Source organism: Panulirus ornatus, chromosome 37 (genome assembly GCF_036320965.1).
Source record: "Panulirus ornatus isolate Po-2019 chromosome 37, ASM3632096v1, whole genome shotgun sequence".
NCBI lineage: Eukaryota > Metazoa > Arthropoda > Malacostraca > Decapoda > Palinuridae > Panulirus > Panulirus ornatus.
This window is the reverse complement of record NC_092260.1, coordinates 1,774,490-1,801,829: the sequence shown is the minus strand read 5'-3', so window position 1 is coordinate 1,801,829 and position 27,340 is coordinate 1,774,490. Positions and strand designations below refer to the sequence as shown.

Here is a 27,340-nt window from a genome sequence, read left to right as displayed (position 1 = left end):
TTTTTTTTTTTTTTTTTTGAAAATGTCAATTCATGAAACTGGTTAAACAAAAATGAGATGACCACATTAGAACTTGCAAAACGTAGAAAATAAGAATGATGAAATATGAACAAAAGAATCTTATATAAAAGGTAAAAAGAAATTACAGAATCATATAATAAAGCTGGTTAATAAAAAATGAGATCATCTTGATAGAAATTGAGTAGGATAAGAGAATGCTGTACAGGTATGCATTGTACATGCCGTGCTGACATATGTCCATTTCGAGATTCGACCAGATGGTCAGAATGGAACTCAGATGTATGTCGGGGATAGATAGTATAATGTCCAGTATTAGGAATACTGAGCCTGGGTGAGCACCTCTGGAATACAGTCTCATTTTTACTGTGGAAACTTGCCTTCACTATGAAGGATTTCATTTTAATTGACCTTTGGTAGGAAGACTTGTGTATTTCAAATTTTTGATCCTTTACCTTTTCTCTTTCTCATATAAAGAAGTAGTATGTTTGATGGCACTTTATGAAAATTACAAAAAGAATCTTTCAAAAAAAATTTATGCTTTCTATCAGGTGAATATATATCTATTAAAATTTTCTTATTTTCTCAGGTAGTGAGACTGCACGACCCATAGATGATGCTGTCGTATTCATAGAAAAACAGCGTCACCAGGATCAACAGGAAGATATTAGTAAAACTCTTGACCATAACAAATCTCAGACAAGATTTGAAGTCCAGAATGAAAGTAGACTGGAGTATCAGAAGCAAGACAGCACGTTGCAGTATAAAAGCACTGCATCAGTTTTGAATGATGTTCCATCTGAACAACATGAGAGTGTTAATTTGAATAACAGTAGAACATGTTTAGCGGAAGTCATGGATCATTGTGCGGATGACAGCTTGTATCTTTACAATTTATTGTATTGTTGGTCTTGCTTGAAATATTTTGTGAAACGTTTAGATTTCAGAAAGCATATGAAATTCTGTAAAGTAAGTAGAACATGTAGAAAATGTTTTATAGTCTTTCAAACACGTCTTAAACTCTCTAGTCACTTAAAAGAAAAGAAGCACAATGTTAGATTACTTGATTTTTGGGTTCATATATCATTTTCAAAGTTACAGATGCTTAAGGCTGAGGGAAAAGTGTGGTTTGATAGCTTTAAGGACATACATAGAATTAGAATGAAAAAAAAAGGATTACTTAGGGATAAACCAATTACCAAGGATAGAAAAGCTGTGTTTTCAGGTGCTCTTTCTGATTATTCTCAAAAATCACATACAGAAGGTAATATTTCAAATCCTGAGCTCACAGGACATTCATTTGGAGAATATTATAATCCCTCAGCATTAGGGAACACAGAGACTTCACCTGGAGAACCAATGAATTCTATAGGGACATCAAGTACTGAACAGCCACGAGTATCAGATAAGCTTTCAGCAACAGCTTTTGAAACCCCAAAAGGTAAGCAGGAACCTTTTGCAGTTGATCTAGACAGGCAACAAGGTTTATCAGAGTCAGAAACCTGTGCTTCAAAGCTCAGTGATACTTCAGGATCATCAAGCTCAAGAAATTTGAATGAAGAACTTGAAAGTGTTCAGACAGATTCAGATGAAAAGAACTGCCTAGTCATGAGAGGGACATTTAATGAAAATTGCATTAATGTTGATAAGGAGAGTAATGGCAATACTAGTGGTTTAGCAGAAGAGACAAAGACAGGAAGGAGAGAGAATTCTGATGATAAAGAATATCTTAAACGGTATGTCTCATTATGTAAGAGGTGTGATACATATTTTATTTATAGGGAGAGTTTTTATCAGCATAGAGAGTACTGCAAACAAAAGGAAAATACATATATTTTGCAGCAGCATATTGCAAGTGCTAGACATGCAGTCTCATCCCAGACTGGGGTATTCTTATCTCAGCAAAAACTGGAATACTTGATTACCAAAGGAAGAGTATATAAAGATGATATTGAAAAAGAGAAAGTTCTTTCCTCACAGAAGAAAGAGAAAGGATACTTTAAATCAGGAAAGGAAAGCTTGATAAGCAAACCACTTACAGTAAAGACAGAAACAAAAAAGTCAAATCCAGCTGATAGTATTAACTTAGCAGAGCCTGTAGACCTCAGAGATATGATTGTGGTAGATCAGTATATAAATCCATCCTTGCTTAAAAGTCAAAGTACCTCTGAAAATCCCCTTGGATTCCCATCTAGAGAAAATCATGATGTTGATATATTACCCTCTGCAGTAAAAGATTGCCAGAATGTAAAGTCAGAATTTGAAGATGGTACACGTGTTGAATTGCACAATATAAAGATGAAGTCAGGATGTGGTGGAAAGAAAGTGTCAAGTATGCATGAGTCATATAGAGGCAATTTGCAAGAAACTCATGCAACAAACAATGTTACAGTGCAAGGAAAACATACTTCCTCTGAATTAGCTCATGTAAAAGATGCTTCCAGTAAGTTTGTTCCAGAAAAGGATAGTAAAAATGAATCAGCACAAGAAAGTAATGCTGTTGGTAAATCCTTACAGGTAAGAGATATGGCTTCAGTGGAGGATGATATTAGAAATAAAGTAATACAGATAAATGATGTTACCAGAACTGTGCTAAAAGTAAAGGATGCTACAAGTACACCAGCACTAGAAAGATGTGTTATTAGTAAAGTACATGAAAAAAAGGTTACTATTGATAACTGTGTTAATGAGAAAGATGTGCCCAGTAGAGAGTTACATGTACAGGGCACTGGTAAACTACCTTGGGAAAAAGATTTGAATAATAAGTCATTACGAGTAAAGGATGTTGTTAGTAAACTTGTACAAGTAGGAGATGCCTCCAGAAAATTGTCCCAAGAAAAGAATATATGCAGTAAGTCTTTACAAGAAAACAATGTTACCAATATACTAGTTCAAGAGAAAGGTCCTTGCAATACATCTAAAGAAAAAGTTGTCCTTGGTAAGTTATTGCAAGAAAATGATAATGCTGTTACATCAGGAAAAGGAAAGGATGTTACCTGTAAATCAGTACAAGAAAAAGATACATCTGAATTAGTACAGAAAAAAGTTAATACTAGTAAATTAGGGACAGAAACTGACTCATTTTGTAGCTCAGAACAAGGAAAAACTTTTACCAAAACATTAGGGAAGAGAAAATGTATTACAGGTAAATTGCAAGAAGAAAGGGATTATACCAATAGATCAGGACAAGAAAAAGTTGATACCACTAAAGTAATACAAGGTAAAGTTTTTACCAGCAAAATCGGACAAGAAAAATATGCCAAAAGTAAATCAGTTCAAGGAAAAGGTGTAGATAAAAAGTTGATAAAGGAAAGGGATTCGATAATGACTGTTAGTTCCTTTAGGAGAAAACATCTGGATGAGGAGAGTCCTGAAAGCTCAGCATCTGTCTCAACAGAAGTTGAATGTGATCAAAAGATACAGCTCAGTATGAAATCTGAGAATAAACACAAATTGAAAACCATAATGGAAAGAAAATCAGCTAAAGAGGTAAAGAAGGGAAAGGATTGCCCTAGAACATTAGATGATAAACAAAATAATGGCATCTGTCAAGAAGAACCAGTGTCCCAATTCATTGGTAACAGGAAGTGTCTGGTAGATGATTTATGTTATAAATTAAATTCTAAGAATATTACTGGTGCTCATGGTGAGAACTTTATTACATTCAAGGATGCAATTGATATACCAGTCAAGTGTGTCAAGGAAACAGAGATGTGTGGAAGTTTGGTTAAGGGAACTTTATTAACTGAAACAGTAAAGAAGAGGGAACACAAAATGACAGCTGTCAAGAGGGAGGCATCATTTGAACGCCCAATGCCAAAATCGAAAAAGATAGCAAGGAATTTGGTATCAAATAGATTATCTAATCAAAAAGAACTCAAGCACCCATCACCCATTAAAAGGAGAAGTGTTCGGTTAGAGAAATTAACAGAAGAATGCCCAGGATGTTTAGAAACGATTGACGTTGAGACTGTTATATTCAATACACTGTCATATGAATTATCCTTTTGGTGTAAGATTTGTGCATGGGATATAATATTTCTTAATTTTGGGCAACCTAGTAACCTTTAAAACATGCTTTTATGATATGGGATGGTCTTTTAGTGTATTCAAAACTTTTATAGAAAATTCCATTTATTGTTCATACTTTCATTGTATGGCTGTATTTACATGATGCCATTAGTTTGTCATTAACAAAATGTTTTGATATCGTCCCATTGGTTTATTTTAAACCAATGTTGGAACTAAAATATTGAGAAGAAGGAAGTGTCTTGTCATTTGATTACACAATACATGTGAACCTTATGACATGATTTGTTATAAATTTCATGACATACTCTTGCAGAATCAACAAACGCTGCATTCCAAGAGAGGGGAGGTAGAAGGATGGCATGAAAGAAGCCTTTTGGTATCGTGGACTGAACATTCAAGAGGATGAGAGGCATGGATTGAACAGATTGAGCTGAATCAGTGTGGTATGTGGGTGGCTATGTGCTGTCAGTTGGTTTAACCAAGTCATGTAGAGCTGTCAGGAAAAATGATGAAATAGAGCTTGGCTGTAGATGGTTGTTTCTGGTTTTGGTTCAGTATATATACAGCTTTTGAATGGATGTATGCAAGTGAGACTGTTGTTTTGTGCCCAAAGTACTACCTCACTAAGGTTGGAAATGGCAAACATGGATTATTTTTTTGATACTGGATTGCTTTTTTTTTTTACTTTGATTTAGTAGCATCAGGAGCAAACAAACAACACTTTCACTTGCTCATGTCCATTCTCTGTCATGTATGATGGATTGAAACCAGAGCCTATCGTTCACAGTCAAGCTTTATAGACTGTACTTGTAATATGGTTTACCGTGTGACTCATATGTCCACGGTCAGCCAATGACAGCATGTCACTCCAATACATCACATTAGTATGGCTCAGTGTATTCCACACACCTATCACCTTGTTGAATGATCAGGTCATGATACCTTAAAGCCACCAGCATTCCATCCTGCCATCTCCTTTTTGGTCTTCCCCCCTCCCCTCACTTCCTCCTTTTCTGACTTGTTTCCCCCAACGCCTTGCTCATTTTGCTTCTGACAAGTAGATCCCCCTAAGTCTGTCTTCGGTTATCTTATGTCCAACCCATTTCAGCACACTGTGGTTAGCTCTCTCTCAGACTTCTTACAACCACACCTCACTCTGACACTGACATTCTCTACGCGATCAAGTCATCTTGCAATACATGATGTCATCAGGCATATAACTACCAACATGAAATGCCTCCTTTCTTTTGTAATCAGAGCCCTATATTCACATCCTTTCAACGCTATCAGGACTTCAGTAACTTCAAACGTCTCATCTTTGCCCTTACAGACAATGACCTCTCCTTCCATTTGCCCCTCACTGCACTCAGGACAGTAGCCTCCTTTTCCACCCTGTGACTCACCTCCATTGCCAGGGTTCCAACCACTGCTTATGTCTGCTGCCAGGTACCTAAAGCACTCTGCTTCCTCCAAGCCCTCCCCATTCAGATTCACACTCAGACTGTCCTGTGCCACCAACTTGCTATTCCATCTTACCTTGAATTTCATTATATCCTATCTGATCTTCTTTCACTCATCCCCCACCTTTTGGAATTTCTCTTTCATATCTTCTGCTAGACTCACTCCTCACTTTTGGACCCTGACATTTACCTATCTTGCCTTCATGTCAGTGAACATCACACTCCATTAATGTATACCCACCTTCACCTTGGAACACTCACCCTCTTCCTTTCCAACTGACATGCATGCCTCACATTTCAGCAAAACTCCTCACTGCATTGAATAGCTTACTTTCCATACTGTGTATTTATAAGATCTTCTATAAAACGTATTTTTCATCCCTATTACTTGTTTACACCAGTTCGGTAAGTACCACATACAAATTCATCTTTTCTTGTAAGTTATTTTTTTTTTTTATTTTGCTTTGTTGCTGTCTCCCATGTTAGCGAGGTAGCACAAGGAAACAGACAAAAGAATGGCCCAACCCACCCACATACACATGTATATGCATACACGTCCACACACGCAAATATGCATACCTATACATCTCAATGTATACATATATATATACACACAGACATATACATATATACTCATGTACATAATTCATACTGTCTGCCTTTACTCATTCCCATCGCCACCCTGCCACACATGAAAATTACAACCCCCTCCCCCCTCATGTGCGTGAATTAGCGCTAGGAAAAGAACAAAGGCCACATTCGTTCACACTCAGTCTCTAGCTGTCATGTAATAATGCTAATGATGCTCCGAAACCACAGCTCCCTTTCCACATCCAGGCCCCACACAACTTTCCATGGTTTACCCCAGACGCTTCACATGCCCTGGTTCAATCCATTGACAGCACGTTGACCCCGGTATACCACATTGTTCCAATTCACTCTATTCCTTGCACGCCTTTCACCCTCCTGCATGTTCAGGCCCCGATCTCTCAAAATCTTTTTCACCCCATCTTTCCACCACCAATTTGGTCTCCCACTTCTCCTTGTTCCCCAACCTCTGAAACATATATCCTCTTGGTCAATCTCTCCTCACTCATTCTCTCCTTGTGACCAAACCATTTCAAAACACCATCTTCTGCTCTCTCAACCACACTCTTTTTATTACCACACATCTCTCTTACCCTATTATTACTTATTCAATCAAACCACCTCACACCACATACTGTCCTTAAACATCTCATTTCCAGCACATCCACCCTCCTCTGCACAACTCTATCCATAGCCCACACCTCGCAACCATATAACATTGTTGGAACCACTATTCCTTCAAACATAGCCATTTTTGCTTTCCGAGATAATGTTCTCGACTTCCACACACTCTTCAACTCTCCCAGAACTTTCGCCCCCTCCCCAACCCTATGATTCACTTTCACTTCCGTGGTTCCATCGGTTGCCAAATCCACTCCCAGATATCTAAAACACTTCACTTCCTCCAGTTCTTTTCCATTCAGACTTACCTCCCAATTGACTTGTCCTTCAACCCTACTGTACCTAATAACCTTGCTCTTATTCACATTTATTCTCAGCTTTCTTCTTTCACACACTTTACCAAACTCTGTCACCAGCTCCTGCAGTTTCTCACATGAATCAGCCACCAGTGCTGTATCATCAGCGAACAACAACTGACTCACTTCCCAAGCTCTCTAATCCACAACAGACTGCATACTTGCCCCTCTTTCCAAAACTCTTGCATTCACCTCTCTAACAACCCCATCCATAAACAAATTAAACAACCATTGAGACATCACACACCCCTGCCACAAACCTACATTCACTGAGAACCAATCACTTTCCCCTCTTCCTGCACATACACATGCTGTACATCCTTGATAAAAACTTTTCACTGCTTCTAACAACTTGCCTCCCACACCATATATTCTTAATACCTTCGACAGAGCATCTCTATCAACTCTATCATATGCCTTCTCCAGATCCATAAATGCTACATACAAATCCATTTGCTTTTCCCAGTATTTCTCACACACATTCTTCAAAGCAAACACCTGAGCCACACATCCTCTACCACTTCTGAAACCACACTGCTCTTCCCCAATCTGATGCTCTGTACATGCTTTCAGCCTCTCAATCAATACCCTCCCATATAATTTCCGAGGAATACTCAACAAACTTATACCTCTGTAATTTGAGCACTCACTTTTATCCCCTTTGCCTTTGTACAATGGCACTATGCAAGCATTCTGTCAATCCTCAGGCACCTCACCAGGCATCATACATACATTAAATAACCTCACCAACCAGTCAACAATACAGTCACCTCCTTTTTAAATAAATTCCACTGCAATACCATCGGAACCCACTGCCTTGCTGGCTTTCATCTTCCACAAAGCTTTTACTACCTCTTCTCTGTTTACCAAATCATTTTCCCTAACCCTCTCACTTTGCACACCACCTCGACCAAAACACCCTATATCTGCTACTCTGTCATCAAACACATTCAATAAACCTTCAAAATACTCACTTCATCTCCTTCTCACATCACCACTACTTGTTATCACCTCCCCATTTGCGCCCTTCACTGAATTTCCCATTTGTTCCCTTGTCTTACGCACTTTATTTACCTCCTTCCAAAACATCTTTTTATTCTCCCTAAAATTTGATGATACTCTCCCACCCCAACTCTCATTTGCCCTCTTTTTCACCTCTTGCACCTTTCTCTTAACCTCCCTCCTCTTTCTTTTATACATCTCCCAGTCATTTGCACTATTTCCCTGCAAAAATCTTCCAAATGCCTCTCTCTTCTCTTTCGCTAATAATCTTACCTCTTCATCCCACCACTCACTACCCTATCTAATCTGCCCACCTCCCATGCTTCTCATGCCACAAGCATCTTTTGCGCAAGCCATCACTGCTTCCCTAAATACATCCCATTCCTCCCCCACTCCTCTTACTTCCTTTGTTCTCACCTTTTTCCATTCTGTATTCAGTCTCTCCTGGTATTTCCTCTCATATCTCCTTCCCAAGCTCACTTACTCTCACCACTCTTTTCATCCCAACATTCTCTCTTGTTTTCTGAAAACCTCTACAAATATTCACCTTTGCCTCCACAAGGTGATGATCAGACATCCCTCCAGTTGCACCTCTCAGCCCATTAACATCCAAAAGTCTCTCTTTCACGCGCCTATCAAGTAACACGTAATCCAATAACGCTCTCTGGCCATCTCTCTTACTTACATACGTATATCTCGCTTTTTAAACCAGGTATTCCCAATCACCAGTCCTTTCTCAGCACATAAATCTACAAGCTCTTCACCATTTCCATTTACAATACTGAACACCTCATGTCCACCAAATATTCCCTCAACTGCCACATTACTCACCTTTGCATTCAAATCACTCATCACTATAACCCAGTCTCGTGCATCAAAGCTACTAACACACTTACTCAGCTGCTCCCACAACACTTGCCTCTCATGATCTTTCTTCTCATGCCCAGGTGCATATGCACCAATAATCACCCATCTCTCTCCATCAACTTTTAGTTTTACCCATATCAATCTAGAGTTTACTTTTTTACACTCTATCACATACTCCCACCACTCCTGTTTTAGGAGCAGTGCTACTCCTTCCCTTGCTCTTGTCCTCTCACTAACCCCTGACTTTACACCCAAGACATTTCTAAACCAATCTTCCCCTTTACCCTTGAGCTTCATTTCACTCAGAGCCAAAACATCCAGGTTTCTTTCCTCAAACATACTACCTATCTCTCCTTTTTTGTCATCTTGGTTACATGCACCTACATTTAAACACCCCAATCTGAGCCTTCGAGGAGGATGAGCACTCTCTGCGTGACTCCTTCTTCTGTTTCCCCGTTTAGAAAGTTAAAATACAAGGAGGGGAGGGTTTCTAGCTCCCCGCTCCCGTCCCCTTTAGTCGCCTTCTACAACACGTGAGGAATGCGTGGGAAGTATTCTTTCTCCCCTATCCATGTACACATAATTCACTTATAATCCTTCATTCATAAGTCTATATTGCTCCTATCCATTCTAAGGGTCTGTTCTTCTCACCCCTTTCTCAAGCATCACTATCTCATATGCATAACCAGATGTACTCATTGGCCTTATACCCCAGAAATTTAGAGCTTTGTTTTTGTTCCCCTTGCCTTTATATTAGGGAACCACAATTGCATTCTGCCAACTCCTCAGGCAGGTCATGTTGGGCCATGCATACACATAAAATCCTGACTAACTAAACGACAACATAGTCACCTACCTTTTTCGAAAAACTCATGCAGGCCCATCTACTTCTACTTTGTCACAGTTGTTTGTCAATAAAGCTTTCACTACCTTTTCACCATGATCCTCTCGCTTTACATACAATCTCTTCTTAATCGCACCACATCTGCCACCATACCCTTAGGCACATTCAGCACTCCTTCGAAACACACACTCATTTCATCTCATTTTCACTTCTTTGCCAGTTCCCTTTTCTGCATTTGTTCTCCTCACAGTTACTCTCACTTGTTCCTTTTTTTCACTCATAATATGTACCTCTCTAAAACACTCTTTTCTCTTAGAAGGTCACAGATATTTCTTACCCCATCTCTCACTTGTTATCTTTTTCAGCTCAGTTTTCCTTATTCCAAAAACTCACACATCTTCCCTGCAGGTATCATCCATGCACTCCTTTTATAACTAATTTAACTTCCTTATCCCACCTCTCTTTACCCTTTCTTGTATGCCAGCATTCCACATACTACTCACTTCACTCACACACATAAGCACTGTTTCCCAAAATACATACCACTTTATGCTCTTTACTATTGTTTCAATTGCTCTCATTTTATGTTAATATTCAGAAAATCTCTCTTGATATTACAGCGCAAAAGTCTCTTTCCCAGGTACACTCACTCTCTCCACTTCCATCCCACCCATGTCATTTCCTTTATGTAAAACCATTATAAACTTTCACACTTGTCTCCACCAACAAAAGATCAGACTTCCCACCTGTTGCCCATCTTAGCACAGCTACAATCATGAGTGCCTCCTTTGTATCCTTGTTTCTTAGTATTTATTTATTTTATTTAGTATATTTTGTTGCTCTCTTCAACGTTAGCGAGGTGGCGCAAGAAAACAGACGAAAGAATGGTCCAACCCACCCATTTACACGTATATACATACACGTCCACACACGCACATGTACATTCCTGTGCATTTCAACAGATACATATATATACATACACAGACATATACATATATGCACGTACATAGTTCATACTTGCTCCCTTTTATCATTCCCGTTGCCACCCTGCCACACATGAAATGACAACCCCTTCCCCCACATGCATGCGAGGTAGCACTAGGAAAAGACAGCAAAGGCCACATTCGTTCACACTCAGTCTCTAGCTGTCATGTATAATGCACCGAAACCACAGCTCCCTTTCCACATCCAGGCCCCATAAAACTTTCCATGGTTTACCCCGTACGCTTCACATGCCCTGGTTCAATCCATTGATGGCACATCGATCCTGGTATACCACATTGTTCCAATTTACTCTATTCCTTGCACGCCTTTCACCCTCCTGCATGTTCAGGCCCCGATCGCTCAGAATCTTTTTCACTCCATCATTCCACCTCCAATTTGGTCTCCCACTTCTCCTCATTCCCTCCACCTCTGACACATATATCCTCTTTGTCAATCTTTCCTCGCTCATTCTCTCCATGTGACCAAACCGTTTCAAAATACCCTCTTCTGCTCTCTCAACCACACTCTTTTATTGCCACACATCTCTCTTACCCTTTCATTACTTACTCGATCAAACCACCTCACACCACTATTGTCCTCAGACATCTCATTTCCAACACATCCACCCTCCTCCGCACAACTCTATCTATAGCCCACGCCTCACAACCATATAACATTGTTGGAACCCTGTTCCTTCAAACATACCCATTTTTGCTTTCCAAGATAAAGTTCTCACCTTCCACACATTTTTCAACACTCCCAGAACTTTTGCCCCCTCCCCCCATCTTGTGACTCACTTCCGCTTCCATGGTTCCATCCGCTGCCAAATCCACTCCCAGATATCTAAAACACTTCACTTCCTCCAGTTCTTTTCCATTCAGACTTACCTCCCAATTGACTTGTCCCTCAACCCTACTGTACCTAATAACCTTGCTCTTATTCACATTTACTCTCAGCTTTCTTCTTTCACACACTTTACCAAACTCAGTCACCAGCTTCTGCAGTTTCTCACCCGAATCAGCCACCAGCACTGTATCATCAGTGAACAACAACTGACTCACTTCCCAAGCTCTCTCATCCACAATAGACTGCATACTTGCCCCTCTCTCCAAAACTCTTGCATTCACCTCCCTAACAACCCCATCCATAAACAAATTAAACAACCATGGAAACATCACGCACCCTTGCTGCAAACTGATATTTACTGAGAAACTAATCACTTTCCTCTCTTCCTACTTGTACACATGCCTTACATCCTTGATAAAAACTTTTCACTGCTTCTAACAATTTGCCTCCCACACCATATATTCTTAATACCTTCCACAGAGCATCTCTGTCAACTCTGTCATATGCCTTTCCTTTTTCAGCATTTACATTAAGGTTTTCCCAATATCATTTTCACTAATTACCCCATCCCCCTAGTTATACCCTAAACTGCGAGATCACGCACTCTTGCTTTCAAATTTCCCCTCCACGAGGACTCATTCCCTTACATTGTAATTGCAGAAATTCTTACTCACCTCCTCCTAAAACACTTTCCTCTCTTCCTCACTCCTTTAACTAGTATGTGCATAAGCAGTAACCTTTTTGTAGTCTGTTTTAATTTGAGAACTTGCTTCCCTACTTTCATTAACACAGTTCCACAGCTCCTTCATCAGAAGTGCCATCCCCTCCTTTGCTCTTTTCCTCACACAAACCACAGACTCTATTGCTTTGACATATCCAAACCATTCTACTCTCATCCCTTTAAGCTTTGTTTCAGTCTCAGCCAGAACATCAAGGTTCATCTCATGAAACATAGCATTTACCTCTCCTTTCTTTTCATCCTTGTCTCAGGCATTTCCTGTTATTTTTTTTTAATCTAAGGCCCATGCCTTGCATCAATATAACACTGTCATGACTACTGTACCCTCAAGCATCCATATCTTTGCCCACATGGACAGTGACCTTTCTTTCCATGCACTCCTCAATGCATTCAAGATCTTTCCCCAAATCCCCACCCTTTGGCTTCCTTCAGCTCGCATGATTTTATTCACCGCCATGTCCACTCACAAGTATCTGAAACACTCCTCTTCCTCCAGGTTTTCTTCCTTCAAACCCGTACTGTAATTAACCTATCTCTCTCCACTGCTAAAATTCTGCTTTTATTCACTTTAATTTTTCTCTCTTTGGAGGCTCCATTCATGAACAGAACTCCATATTAAGGCCAAACATTAAATGAAATATAGAGAGGTTAATGAAAGGTAATGAGAAGAGAGAGGAGAAAGTATTTACAGATTTTTGAGGAAGTGAAAAACCTGTCTTTTGAAATGTGCCAGGCCATAGTTATTGTGAAAGACTTGAGAAGATAGAGTTCCAAAGGACTGAGGAGTAGGAAGAGAAACATTTATCAAAATGACCCACACTTGAACTACCATCGGCTGCAAGGTAATCATATGATGCAGGAGCTTGCTAAGTATTGTGTGATCTAGCTAGTGGTGGAGGCACACAAGCAGCCAGCTGTTAGGAGCAAAACCCAAAGCAATACTTATAGAAGGAGGAAAGTGAACCAACATTGAGATGTAGGGCAAGTGGGTCAAGTTTTGAAGATAGTCTGGGAAATTTTGTAATTGGGACCATTTTACACTGTCAAGTAAGGGTGCACAGCTAGAACCACCGCAAATGTGTGGGCAGTACTCCATTCAAGGATGAATCATTCCTTTGTATAAATGAAGTAACTCTTCAGGAGAAAGGTAATTTCAACACAAAGAGGACTGCCAGTTTCATAGAGGCAGACTTAGGTATTTCTGTAATGTTGGGTTTTCAAAATACTGCAGATGTTACAGTAATGCTAAGTATGTTCATTGAGTCAAGGGGATGGAATTACAGAGCCATCAAAGGAGATGGGGAAGTTATGAAGAATTTTCAATAGAGAGATGGGCAGAAACTGGGGCTTGGAGGCATTAAATTTAACCAAATTTCGTCTTTCCCCACTGAGACATCCTGTTCAAGTCTGAGTTCATTGAGGAAGTTATGTCAAGATGAGATGCTGATTGAGTGAGGGAAGAAGGTGCAGAATTGAAAGATTTGGAGGAATGCAGTGTTGAATCAGCAGTGTAAAATTGCATTTGGCCACTTGTGGAAGAAAAGAAGTTGTTGATAAAAAGGGAAAAAGTGTAGGAGACAGGACTTGATGAAGAAAGGGGGAGAGGCTGATTCATCAGCAACTAAGGAGATAGATCAGCCAAAGAGGAAGCTAGGTATGAGGGAGCAAAGAGAGGGAGGGAAGCCAGAAAAGGGGAGCTGAGAGATGAGACCTTGATGCCACAGTCTGTCATAAGCTTTGGATATATCAAGGGATTCCCAAAAATCTTTCTGTAATGATGACCAGACATAAGTAAGATAAAAAGAATCAACATTGGATCTCACTTTATGGAGGCCATGCTGATGATCAGAGAGAAGACTATGAATTAAGATTCAAGATGTCTGAGGATATAGGAGCTGAGGAGGGATTCAAAGACTTTGGATGCAGTTGATCCCAAAGCAATTGGACGATACTTGGGTTAGAATGGTCTTTCTTCTTAGGGTTAGGATGTACCAATGCTTGCTTCTCCTTTCACACATATTTCCAGTTTCAGACACCAGCTTCTACAGTCTTTTACTCAGTCTACCACCAGCATCTTTTTATCAGCAAACAACCAATTATTTACCTTCCAGGCTGCCTCACCCGTGTCAGACTGAAACCTGGCACTCACCTTCCCCTCTGCTCCACAGATTAAACAGCCTTGGTGATGTCACACATGGAACCACTTACCTTTTTCTCCCTTGCTTCTTGCACTCATGCTTCACTTTCTTGATCAAAACTCATTAATCTCGCAGCTTGTTTCCTTCCACACCACATATTTATAACACTTTCCACAGAGCATCTCTATCAACCACATACTACGCTTTATACAGATCCATAAACACCTTTAGAAATCCTTCTCTTCCTTTGGTACTTTTCACACACTTTCTTTAAAGTAGACCTCTGATCCATGCATCCTTTACTACTCCTGAGGCTACATTTTTTCTCTCCATCTGAACCTTTTTGCATGCCACCACCCTTTCAATTGCCAATCTTACGTACAACATAACCAGTACACTCAAGAAACTAGTACCTCTGTAAATTGAACATTCACGTTTGTGCTCCATGCCTTCATTCAGTGGTTCTATACAGACATTCTTCCAATCCTCAGGCTTCTCAGCATGAACCATACATGCATTAAAAAACCTTAACAAACTAGTAAACAACATAGTCACCTCCTTGACAAATTCTGCTGCAATCCCTTCCACTCCAACCACCTTGCCATGTTTCATTTTATGCAAGTCTTTCACCACCACCTCTCATTTCAACAATCCACTTGCTGAAGCTCTCACTTTGCATACCTCCCTGACCTTGACACCCCACATCTGCCACTTAAACATTAAACATATTCAATAACTCTGCCTTTTACCACTTCCTCTTTACCAATGCTGTCTTTGTTCTCTTGCTGATCTCAAACTGTCCTGAAGTTTGTTGATACTCACTCACTCTGACTGTCATTTGATATCTTTGCACTCTTGCACCTTGCTCTTGATCTCCTGCCACTTTCTCTTTTACATCTCCCAATCACTTACTTTCCTTCCCTGCAAGTATTACCCATACATCTCTCTTTTTGCTTTCACTAGCAAATTAATTTCATCATTGCACTGCTCACAATATATTTCTCACATGCCAGCCACCCACGTTCCACATGCCACATTCTCTCGTACATGTCTGTACTATTTATATTTATTTATTTTGCTTTGTCGCTGTCTCCCGCGTTAGCGAGGTAGCGCAAGGAAACAGATGAAAGAATGGCCCAACCCGCCCACATACACATGTATATACATACATGTCCACACACGCAAATATGCATACCTATACATCTCAATGTACACATATATATACACACACAGACATATACATATATACACATGTACATAATTCATACTGTCTGCCTTTATTTGTTCCCATCGCCACCTCGCCACACATGGAATAACAACCCCCTCCCCCATCATGTGTGCGAGGTAGCGCTAGGAAAAGACAACAAAGGCCCCATTCGTTCACACTCAGTCTCTAGATGTCATGTAATAATGCACCGAAAACACAGCTCCCCTTCCACATCCAGGCCCCACACAACTTTCCATGGTTTACCCCAGACTCTTCACATGCCCTGGTTCAATCCATTGACAGCACGTCGACCCCGGTATACCATATCCTTACAATTCTATTCCTTGCACGCCTTTCACCCTCCTGCATGTTCAGGCCCCGATCACTCAAAATCTTTTTCACTCCATCTTTCCATCTAAAATTTGGTCTCCCACTTCTCCTCATTCCCTCCACCTCTGACACATATATCCTCTCGGTCAATCTTTCCTCACTCATTCTCTCCATGTGACCAAACCATTTCAAAACACCCTCTTCTGCTCTCTCAACCACACTCTTTTTATTTCCACACCTCTCTCTTACCCTTACATTACTTACTCGATCAAACCACCTCACACCACATATTGTCCTCAAACATCTCATTTCCAGCACATCCACCCTCCTGCGCACAACTCTATCCATAGCCCACGCCTGACAACCATACAACATTGTTGGAACCACTATTCCTTCAGACATACCCATTTTTGCTTTCCGAGATAATGTTCTTGACTTCCAAACATCCTTCAAGGCTCCCAGAATTTTCGCCCCCTCCCCCACCCTATGATTCACTTCCACTTCCATGGTTCCATCCGCTGCCAGATCCACTCCCAGATATCTAAAACACTTTACTTCCTCCAGTTTTTCTCCATTCAAACTTACCTCCCAATTGACTTGACCTTCAACCCTACTGTACGTAATAACCTTGCTCTTATTCACATTTACTCTTAACTTTCTTCTTTCACACACTTTACCAAACTCAGTCACCAGCTTCTGCAGTTTCTTACATGAATCAGCCACCAGCACTGTATCATCAGCGAACAACTGACTCACTTCCCAAGCTCTCTCATCCACAACAGACTGCATACTTGCCCCTCTTTCCAAAACTCTTGCATTCACCTCCCTAACAGCCCCATCCATAAACAAATTAAACAACCATGGAGACATCACACACCCCTGCCGCAAACCTACATTCACTGAGAACCAATCACTTTCCTCTCTTCCTACACGTACACATGCCTTACATCCTCGATAAAAACTTTTCACTGCTTCTAACAACTTGCCTCCCACACCATATATTCTTAAAACCTTCCACAGAGCATCTCTATCAACTCTATCATATGCCTTCTCCAGATCCATAAATGCTACATACAAATCCATTTGTTTTTCTAAGTATTTCTCACATACATTCTTCAAAGCAAACACCTGATCCACACATCCTCTTTCACTTCTGAAACCACACTGCTCTTCCCCAATCTGATGCTCTGTACATGCCTTCACCCTCTCAATCAATACCCTCCCATATAATTTACCAGGAATACTCAACAAGCTTATACCTCTGTAATTTGAACACTCACTCTTATCCTCTTTGCCTTTGTACAGTGGCACTATGCAAGCATTTGCCAATCCTCAGGCACCTCACCATGAGTCATACATACATTAAATAACCTTACCAACCAGTCAACAATACAGTCACCCCCTTTTTTAATAAATTCCACTGCAATACCATCCAAACCTGCTGCCTTGCCGGCTTTCATCTTCCGTAAAGCTTTTACTACCTCTTCTCTATTTGCCAAATCATTTTCCCACAACTTTGCACACCACCTCGACCAAAACACCCTATATCTGCCACTCTATCATCAAACACATTCAACAAACCTTCAAAATATACTCACTCCATCTCCTTCTCACATCACCACTACTTGTTATCACCTCCCCATTAGCCCCCTTCACTGAAGTTCCCATTTGCTCCCTTGTCTTATGCACTTTATTTACCTCCTTCCAAAACATCTTTTTATTCTCCCTAAAATTTAATGATACTCTCTCACCCCAACTCTCATTTGCCCTCTTTTTCACCTCTTGCACCTTTCTCTTGACCTCCTGCCTCTTTCTTTTGTACCTCTCCCACTAATTTGCATTTTTTCCCTGCAAAAATCGTCCAAATGCCTCTCTCTTCTCTTTCACTAATAATCTTACTTCTTCATCCCACCACTCACTACCTTTTCTAATCAACCCACCTCCCACACTTCTCATGCCACAAGCATCTTTTGCGCAAGCCATCACTGCTTCCCTAAATACATCCCATTCCTCCCCCACTCCCCTTACCTCCTTTGTTCTCACCTTTTTCCATTCTGTACTCAGTACTTCCTCACACAAGTATCCTTCCCAAGCTCACTTACTCTCACCACTCTCTTCACCCCAACATTCTCTCTTCTTTTCTGAAAACCCCCACAAATCTTCACCTTCGCCTCCACAAGATAATGATCAGACATCCCTCCAGTTGCACCTCTCAGCACATTAACATCCAAAAGTCTCTCTTTCGGGTGTCTATCAATTAACATGTAATCCAATAACGCTCTCTGGCCATCTCTCCTACTTACATACGTATACTTATGTTTATCTCGCTTTTTAAACCAGGTATTCCCAATCACCAGTCCTTTTTCAGCACATAAATCTACAAGCTCTTCACCATTTCGATTTACAACACTGAACACTCCATGTATACCAATTATTCCCTCAACTGCCACATTACTCACCTTTGCATTCAAATCACCCATCACTATAACCCGGTCTTGTGCATCAAAACCACTAACACACTCAATCAGCTGCTCCCAAAACACTTGCCTCTCATGATCTTTCTTCTCATGCCCAGGTGCATATGCACCAATTATCACCCATCTCTCTCCATCAACTTTTAGTTTTACCCATATTAATCTAGAATTTACGTTCTTACACAACTCCTGATTCAGGAGTAGTGCTACTCGTTCCCTTGCTATTGTCCTCTCACTAACCCCTGACTTTACTCCCAAGACATTCCCAAACCACTCTTCCCCTTTACCCTTGAGCTTTGTTTCACTCAAAGCCAAAACATCCAGGTTCCTTTCCTCAAACATACTACCTGTCTCTCCTTTTTTCTCATCTTGGTTACATCCACACACATTTAGACACCCCAATCTGAGCCTTCGAGGAGGATGAGCACTCCCCGCATGGCTCCTTTTTCTGTTTCCCCTTTTAGAAAGTTAAAATACAAGGAGGGGAGGGTTTCTGGCCCCCCGCTCCCGTCCCCTTTAGTCACCTTGTATGACACGTGAGGAATGCGTGGGAAGTATTCTTCCTCCTTACCAGCTCACCTAGCTTCATATGCACTTACCTTTTGCCATTCTGCACACAATATGCCTTGGTATATCTCCACGCAAACCTCTTTTCCAAGTTCACTCATTTTCACCACGCTCTTTCCACCCATATAATTTCCTGTTTTTTTGAAAGGCTCAGTAAACCTCCACCCTCACTTTTGCCAGTTGATGTTCGTACATTTCATTAGCTCTCCCTCTCAGCCCATTTATTTCCAAGATTCTCTTATGCATGTCAGTGAATTACAACTTCATCCAGTAATGCTCCCTTACACTCTAATCTCCTGCCCATATATTTTTATGCATGTCCTTTTAAAACCAGGTATTCCTAATCACTCGTTCTTTTCTAGTATGCATCTCTGCAAGCTGTTCTCCATTTTCATTCGCATTTGTCAGTACCCCCCAGTGCCCTAATTACATCCTTTGCTGCTGTGTTACCTACTTTTGTATTCAGGTCACCTATCACTAATACCCAGTCACATCAAAATTGGTGACACATTCACTCAGCCCCTTCGGAAACACTAGCCCCTCTTCCTCCCTTCTCTTGCTTCCTTATGCATAAGCGCCATTGACCACCCACTGTTTGTAGTCCACTACCATTTTTACTGGCATCAGTCATGGGATCACTTCCTTACACTCTTCACACATCCCTACAAATTTTTCAGTTGAAATAATACTCTGTGCTCTCTTATGCTAACCCCTGACTTGAACCTCAAAACATATCTAAACCATTCTTCCCCCTTCCCTTTGAGCTTAGTTGCAGTTAGAGCTAGAATATCTAGAGTCCTCTTCTCAAACTTAATATTTATCTCCTCTTCTAATCTTGGTTGCATCCACTCTCATTCAAACAACCCCAGCTGACCCTTTAAGTCAGATGAACTATCCTTTCTTGGCTTCTTTGGTTCCAACTTATAGAAATTGAAATAAAGAAAGGAAACGTTTCCAGCTGTATCATCATTAGTTGGTGCAACAGAACAATTTTGCCTGAGAACTTCTCATTTGAAAAAGAGGTCCATGCTTTCCCTGCTACTAAGTGGAGCATATTCTAGTTTTGGTCTTGTGTAGAACATGAATAGCTTGCTAAATATTTTTTATCCAAATGAAAACTATTCTGACATTTGTTAGCAGAAAGTTTGTCTCTTTAACTTCTTGTTTTTCCTTTTTGATTGCTGACTCCTGCATTAGTGAGATAGTGCCAGGAACATATGAAGAAAGGCTGCATCGAAATCATTGCTCCTGATCTACAACCAGGCCCCTTAGACCTTTCCATGGTTTACTTTGAATGCTTCCCATTCCCAGTTTCAGTCCATTGATACCATGTTGACCACAGTATACCACTTCATTCCAGTTCTCTCTATCCCATTCACAGCTTTCACTCCTTTGCATGTTCAAGCCCCAATCACTCAAAATCTTTCCTACGTCATTCAATTTGGTCGCCCCATTTTCCTTGGTTCCTCCATTTCTAACCTAACCTAACCTTTTTGTCAACCTTTCCTCACTTATTCTCTCCATATGTGCCTCACATCCATATAATATTATTGGGACTATTATTCCTTCAAACATGCCCATTTTCCCCCCCTCCCCCCTTAGATAATGTTCTTTTTTTCCCACACATTCTTTACTTCTAGAATCTTTGCTTCCTCATGAATCCTGTGACTCACTTCTGTTTCCATGGTTCCATTTCTTGCTATGTCCACTCATAGGTATCTAAAACATTTCACTTCACTTCCAGTTTTTTCATTCAAATTCACACCCCAACTAACTTGTCCCTCAACCCTGCTATACGTAATAGCCTTGCTTTCATTCACGTTTACTTTCAACTTCCTTCTGTCACACACTCTTCCAAACTCAATCACCAGCTTCTGCAGTTGCTTTCCCGAATCTGCCACCAGTCTCGGATCATCAGTAGACAACAGCTTACTCATTTCCCAAGCCATCTCCTCCTCTGTCCAAGACTTTCTCATTTACCTTCCTCACCTCCCCACAGTGACATCACACATCCCTTAACTATTCTCTTAATATGGAACACTTTCCTGCTAGGTAATAATCTTATCAATGCTGCCTTTCACTTTTCCCCATTCTCATTACACTTGGAGTCTGTTTTGTTCCCCATGTAAGCTGATGCAGCTCTCCTGGCTTTTCTCTTCCCTCATGACCTTTGCATTGTATGCAAACATATTCAGGTAGGTTTCCATACCTTCAGGCAATTCATTAATATAGATCAAGAATAGTAATGGCTCAGAATCAAACCCTGTGGCACTCTGCTTGTCACCTCAACCCATTTGGAAAAGGCTTATCTTCCATGTGTCCTTTGTTCCTTACCAATGTGATAATCTTCTGTCCATCAAAGGAGTGTCCCTTTTATTCCTGCTTTGTGATCCAGCTTCTTACTCAGCCTCCTGTCAACTGCCTTCTGGCATTCCAGATATGAACAATCCACCTAGCCTTCCCTTTTGTCCAGGACTGAGCGTACACTCTTGTAAAAGTCTAAGAGGTTAGTTACACATGACCTCCCTTCCCTAAAACCATACTTTCTCTCACTTGGGAAATTTCTCTTCCATAAAAAGTCATCCATTTGCTTTGTAAAGGTCTTATACAGATCCTTACACAACATGCTCATTTGTAAGACCAGTCTGTAGTTCAGCACCCCTCTTTTCTGTTCTATTGGCACTATTCCTCTCTTCACTGGCATTCTGAACAGTAATTCACAGTTGGTTTATCTAGCATATTTGCACACATTTTCAGCGCATATGAATTTTCTTCAGGTTCATGATCCATGTTTGGATCAAGTCCATTTAGTATTCTGTTAACATCTTTTCCAGATATCTCAACAATTTTGAAAACCGTCTCCTCATTTCATCTCATTTCACTGGTGTTGGGACTGTCGTGTCTTGCCCTGTGAAAATGCTTTTGAACATGCTTTTCAGGTCTTCACACATCCTTACATCATGCTCTACAGTTTTTCTCGCCAAGTCCCTTAGCCTGATAAGTTGGCCCTTAAACTGACAACTAACCCCAAATGAATTGATGGAAAAGTTCTGGATTTTCACTTACGTCATTCACAATATTCTTTTCAAAGCACTATCTTCGTTCCTCCTTTCTTGTTCAGCTGTTCTCGTTCTGTGCTCTCTCAAACCTTGGAAATGCTAACTGGCTAGAGTGCCATTTATATATGCCACAGCACATCTCAAAGGTTCTTTCCTTTATGACTTTTTTTTTTCACACTACCATTCCCTCTTTTTTACTGTTTCCCTCTGTGTTAGAGGATGGAGGTACCCTTTCTTTGCAGTTTTCACAGAACCCCTCAACACAAAGACCTGTTTTCTGGTTACTGAGGATGTGGTTAGGGGACAATTTCAAATGCTTTGTCATTGTCTGTTGCCACTAGTACGGAGCAGGAGGGGAGTTGTGTTTGGCTGAATCCATCTAGGATATGTTGTGTGAGCTCAGTGTATAGTGTGATGATAAAGTGTTTAGGCAAAATGCCATGCTTTGTAGGCAGAGTGGGATGCCTTGTTAGACTCTGTTTTGGATCCTTTTCTTCCCTGAGTTTGGATGCTGGTGAAAGAGGTGATATAGGGCACTGGAAAGAGGGGGATCCTGCTGGGTGGTTTTGAGGATTTTAGGATTGGTATTATATTGGTAAGTTTCCACATGTTAGGGATTTTGTTGTGTAGTCAGGAGTAGTTTAGAATATCTGTAAGTGCTTGGATTAGAAGTGAGTAATAGTGTATCATGCAAAAGTTTGATATTTCATCAGGGCCTGTAGCAGGAGAGTTCTTTGAGGTTTTAAGTGCATTGCTTGTATCAGTGGGAGTGAGGTGTGGAAGGGGAGTTGTTTCTGGATGGATTTTGGGAATTTTTTTATGATTTTTTTCGTGTATATGGGTTTGGTCTATTTGTAGCTAATTTTTTATTAGTTCCTCTTCAGTTATTTGTGTTCTCTATGGGAGAAGGGATTTCATTGGAATGGGTCAGAAGTGCTTCATGAGGTGTAGGCTCGACTGGCATGACAACATGGGTTTTCTTTAATGTGTTCTAGAGTTGGTTGCTGAGAGTCTTGAGATGCACTGTGTTGAGGGAAGAGTGCCAAATTTCATTTTGTCATAGAGTGATCAGGTTAGTTTTGATGTTATTTTCTACTCACTTATTCACTGCCTTTCTTAAAATGGGACCGAGATGGGCAGGAGTAAGGGGCTGGAAACCTTCCCCTTCTTGCATTTCAATTTCTAAAAGATGGAACAGAAGAAGGAACCAAGCAAGGAATGCTCATTTTTCTCAAAGGCTTAGACTGTGGTGTCTGAATATGCGTGGTTGTAACCATGATAAGGAGAAAGGAGAGATGGGTAGTATATTTCAGGAAAGGAACTGGATGTTCTGTCTCTGATTGAAACAAAGCTCAAGGTAAAGGGGGTTGGATGATGTGGAAACATCTTAGGGATAACGTCAGGGGTTAATGTGAGGTTGAGAGCTAAGAAGGGATATAATTGTTGCTTTGAAGTTGTGGGAATGTGCAGGTGAAAGGAGCTGAGCTCCAGAATGATAGTAAAAATGAAAGTACATTATGAGAGATAGGTGATTATTTGTACTTATGCATCTGGCCATGACAAGATTGATGAAGAGAGGTGTGTTTGTGCATCTGGCCATAACAAAAATTGATGAAGAGAGGTGTGTTTTGGGAGCAGCTGAGTGAGTTTGTCAGTAGTTTTGATGCAAGAGGCCGGGTGTTATTAGTTCTGAATGATTTGATTGCAAAATTGAGCAATGTGACAGTAGAGGGTATAATATGGAGGCACAGGTAAAAGACATGGTGAACAGCTTGAGGAGTTTTATGCTGAGAAAGGACTGATGATTGGTAATACCTGGTTTAAAAAGGTATTCACCCATAAGTACATATGGGTGAATAGGAAAGATTTAGCATTATTGGATTATGTCCTAACTGATGGGTGTACAAAAGAGAGACTCTTGGATGTGAATGTGCTGAGTGGGGCTGGAAGAGGTAAAGATGAAGATATTATATTTTTTTGGAAAAAGAGGAAATGATATGGGTAAGAGGAGGGAGATGAAAGTAAGTGAGCTTTGAAAAGAGGTGTGTGAACAGCAAGAGATTGAGTGTGGAATGGCAAAAGGTCAGGGTAAATGTAGCTAGGAGATTGGTTGAGGAATAGGAGATATTTAGGGAAGTAGTGCTGGCAGGTGTGAGAGAAGTGCATGGCATGCAGAAGGTGTTAGATGGGCAGGTGAGAAAGGGTAGTGAGTAGTGGGATGGCAGAATAAAGTTATAAGTGAAAGAGAAAAGAGAGGAGTGTGAGTGTTACAAGGAAGAATTGTGAGTGATTGGGAGATGTACAGGAGAAAGTGGAAGAGGGTGTAAGGGCTGACAAAGAGGGCTAATGAGAGTTGGGGTGAGTGCCAACAAACTTTAGAGAAAATAAGATGTTTTAGGAGGTTAATGGCTTAAGAAAATGGGAACATTTGTAAAGGGAAACATGGAAGTGATAACAGGCAATGATGAGGAAAAGAGATAGTGTTTGATGATAGGGTGACAGAAGTCAAAGGATTCTTGAATGTCTTTGATGGTAGGGTGGCACATGTATATGAACTGAAAGGGTCATGGCAAGTGGTTTGATGAAGAATGACTAGTTGGTAAAAGCCTCGAGTTGGATGAAATGTGGCAAGGCAACTAGAGTGGATTGTGTTGAAGTTTAGATTTCTTAAAAAGGAATTGACTGTGTTGTTGATTGATTAATTATGATTTTTAGTATATGTTTGGATCATAGTGAGATTTGAAATGACAGAGGTATAAGTTTGTTGAGTGTATTTAGTAAGATACAGTTAACGAGATAATGGCATACAGAGAACATAGAATTAGGAAGGAACTTTGTGGTTTTAGAAGTGGTAGAGGAAGTGTTGATCGGATGTTTGGATTGAAGAGTGTTTATGAGAAATACTTAGAGAAACAGAAGGATTTATGTATTGCATTTATGGATCTGGAGAAAGCATATCATAGAATTGTTGGAGAAGCTTTGTGGAAGCCTTATGAATGTATGGCATGGGAGTGGGCAGGCTTTTTTATGAGAGTAAGGTACATGTGAAGGTGGGTTTTGTAGTGAAACAGTCTGTACTGGGTGAGCAGGCATGGAAAGTGAATCATTTGCTGTTGTTGACATGGTGATGATGGCAGATCCAAGTGAGAAACTGCAAGAGTTGGTGCCCGAGTTTGGGAAAGTGTGTGTAAGGAGAATGTTGAGAGTAAATGTGAATAAAAGTAATGTTAGTGTGTGAAAGGACAATGTTTAGAGTAAATGTGATAGAAGCAGTGTAATTAAGTTTAATAGTGCATAGAGATAAGTTAGTTGGGGTGTGAATTTGAGTGGAGAAAACTTGGAGACAATGTTATGTTTTAGATACCTGGGAGTAGACATGGCAGGAAATGGAACTATAAGAACAGAAGTGAGCCATAAGATGGGTAAGGGGACCAAGGTCCTAGGAGCATTGAGAGGAAATACCATGGTTGATAAGGTACTAACTTGTGATAAGTGAGTTTGAGGGAGTACCCTAGAGAAACATGCCTTACGTCATATAATGAACCATTCACAATTAAAAATGAGCATGTTTTACCTCTGAAAAAACATGTTTGTTTTGCAGAGGCATAAAGAAGTTATGTACAAAACTGTACAGAAAAGTAATTTAGACATAATACTGTTTGGAATGATGGTAGTTTGTGATGCATGATGTTAGGCCTCTGTACTTCCCCAAAGCAGCCAGCCAGGTAAAGCTGCCTCATTGTTCGGTATGGTTCACACTGTTTATTCAGTAACACCAAAATGCCTCCCAACAGATGCTACACTTTCACTACTTTCATAGTGATCAAGTAAGTTCACTTTTTTGTTTTAAAGACAGCATTCTCCTTGCTGTCGAGATAATGGCAAAACTATCCCAATGCTTAAAAGCTATATCTAAGGGCACAGAGTGACAGACAAGTTAAAGTTGTCAAAAGTGTGCTATTGATAGAGTAAAACACGGAGAGAAAGTGACAGTGCTTAGATGGTGCAGTTATTTCATTCGCATGTCGCTGTATGCACCTTCATTCCTCCACTGTGCTGGATCATGCCATGCTTGGCTTAGCGGTAGCCCATGGCCACTGTGTTATGTACTTGACAGATGGAAAAAATCCTGCAGTTACTCAGAACTCTATTCTGTGGTTAGTAAAATGGTATGCATTATCTGAAGTGTGGATGCCAACACTGTGGTGAGGAAGGGACTTCTAAATACTGTTTGGGTAAAATTTCAATAAGGAGGGATTTCTTTTTTCTGGAAGCATCTATATTGCCCATTGAAGTTATGTAACTATTCTTTACTGATACTAATTACACCACATTTGTAGTCAACAAACGATGGTTTAATGTTCAAGAAATAACCGTAAATTGCATGAGTAAAGTTGAAAGCTTTGAAGCAGTGTGGGAAGGGGTAAGGGCAACTACCACACTTTCATCCGATACTAGTCACCTGACTGTCTAGGAAGGGTTCATGATGGCTTTCATGTGCATTCTACCTCATTCTCAGCAGTGTATCTTAATATATTTTAGACAATGACATTTCAATTCAGTACAAACACATCAGAATAGAATTCAAATTTCTTTCTGGAATGCCTTGCTTGCAAAATGAATAAACATATGCTGTGCTTTCTAACTGATAAGGAATCCATCAGTTTTGTAGTTAACAAAGATGATAATCTGTTGCATTTAACACTTTATTTCATGTAAACTGCACTTCCTTTCCAATGTTTTTTTTCCATTCATATGTTGGGCACTGGTGTTGTGAATATAATGGACAGGATACATTTAACTTGCATTCACCAGTAAAGTGAGTGGTATGAATTTATGAATTTATTTGACTGGTATGACCCACTGACCAACAAAATCATGATCATGTGTCATATTACTTTGTTATACCAGCATTTTGCCACCTCAAATGATTCAGTCTCATTTCTCATTCATTCAGTGCTCACTCCAGCAGTAATCATATTCATTTTGCTCAAATACAGGTTCATATACTGTATTGCACATTTTTTTCTCATAAGTCTTCATTTATTCTTATTCATCCATATCCTTGATTATGAATTATTGTACATTGCTTTACCTGTACAGTGTTTGTGCCAATTCATTTGTGTATTTTTTATTTGTTCAGTATGTATGTCACTGGCAGGTGAATTACAATGTATTTGTTAAGATATAAATGAAGGATTTCTGTCA

The 27,340-nt window shown here is 40.2% G+C and overlaps 1 protein-coding gene across 1 annotated transcript in view; it reads left to right on the top strand.

Moving 5' to 3' along the window:
• The window catches only part of LOC139760453 (uncharacterized), a 339,886-nt gene extending 312,546 nt beyond the window's left edge, over positions 1-27,340 (top strand). The window contains exon 4 of the mRNA XM_071683692.1: positions 608-27,340. Coding sequence (XP_071539793.1) covers positions 608-4,089 — 3,482 coding nt within the window. The 3' untranslated portion in view covers positions 4,090-27,340. The remainder of the gene's footprint in view (positions 1-607) is intronic.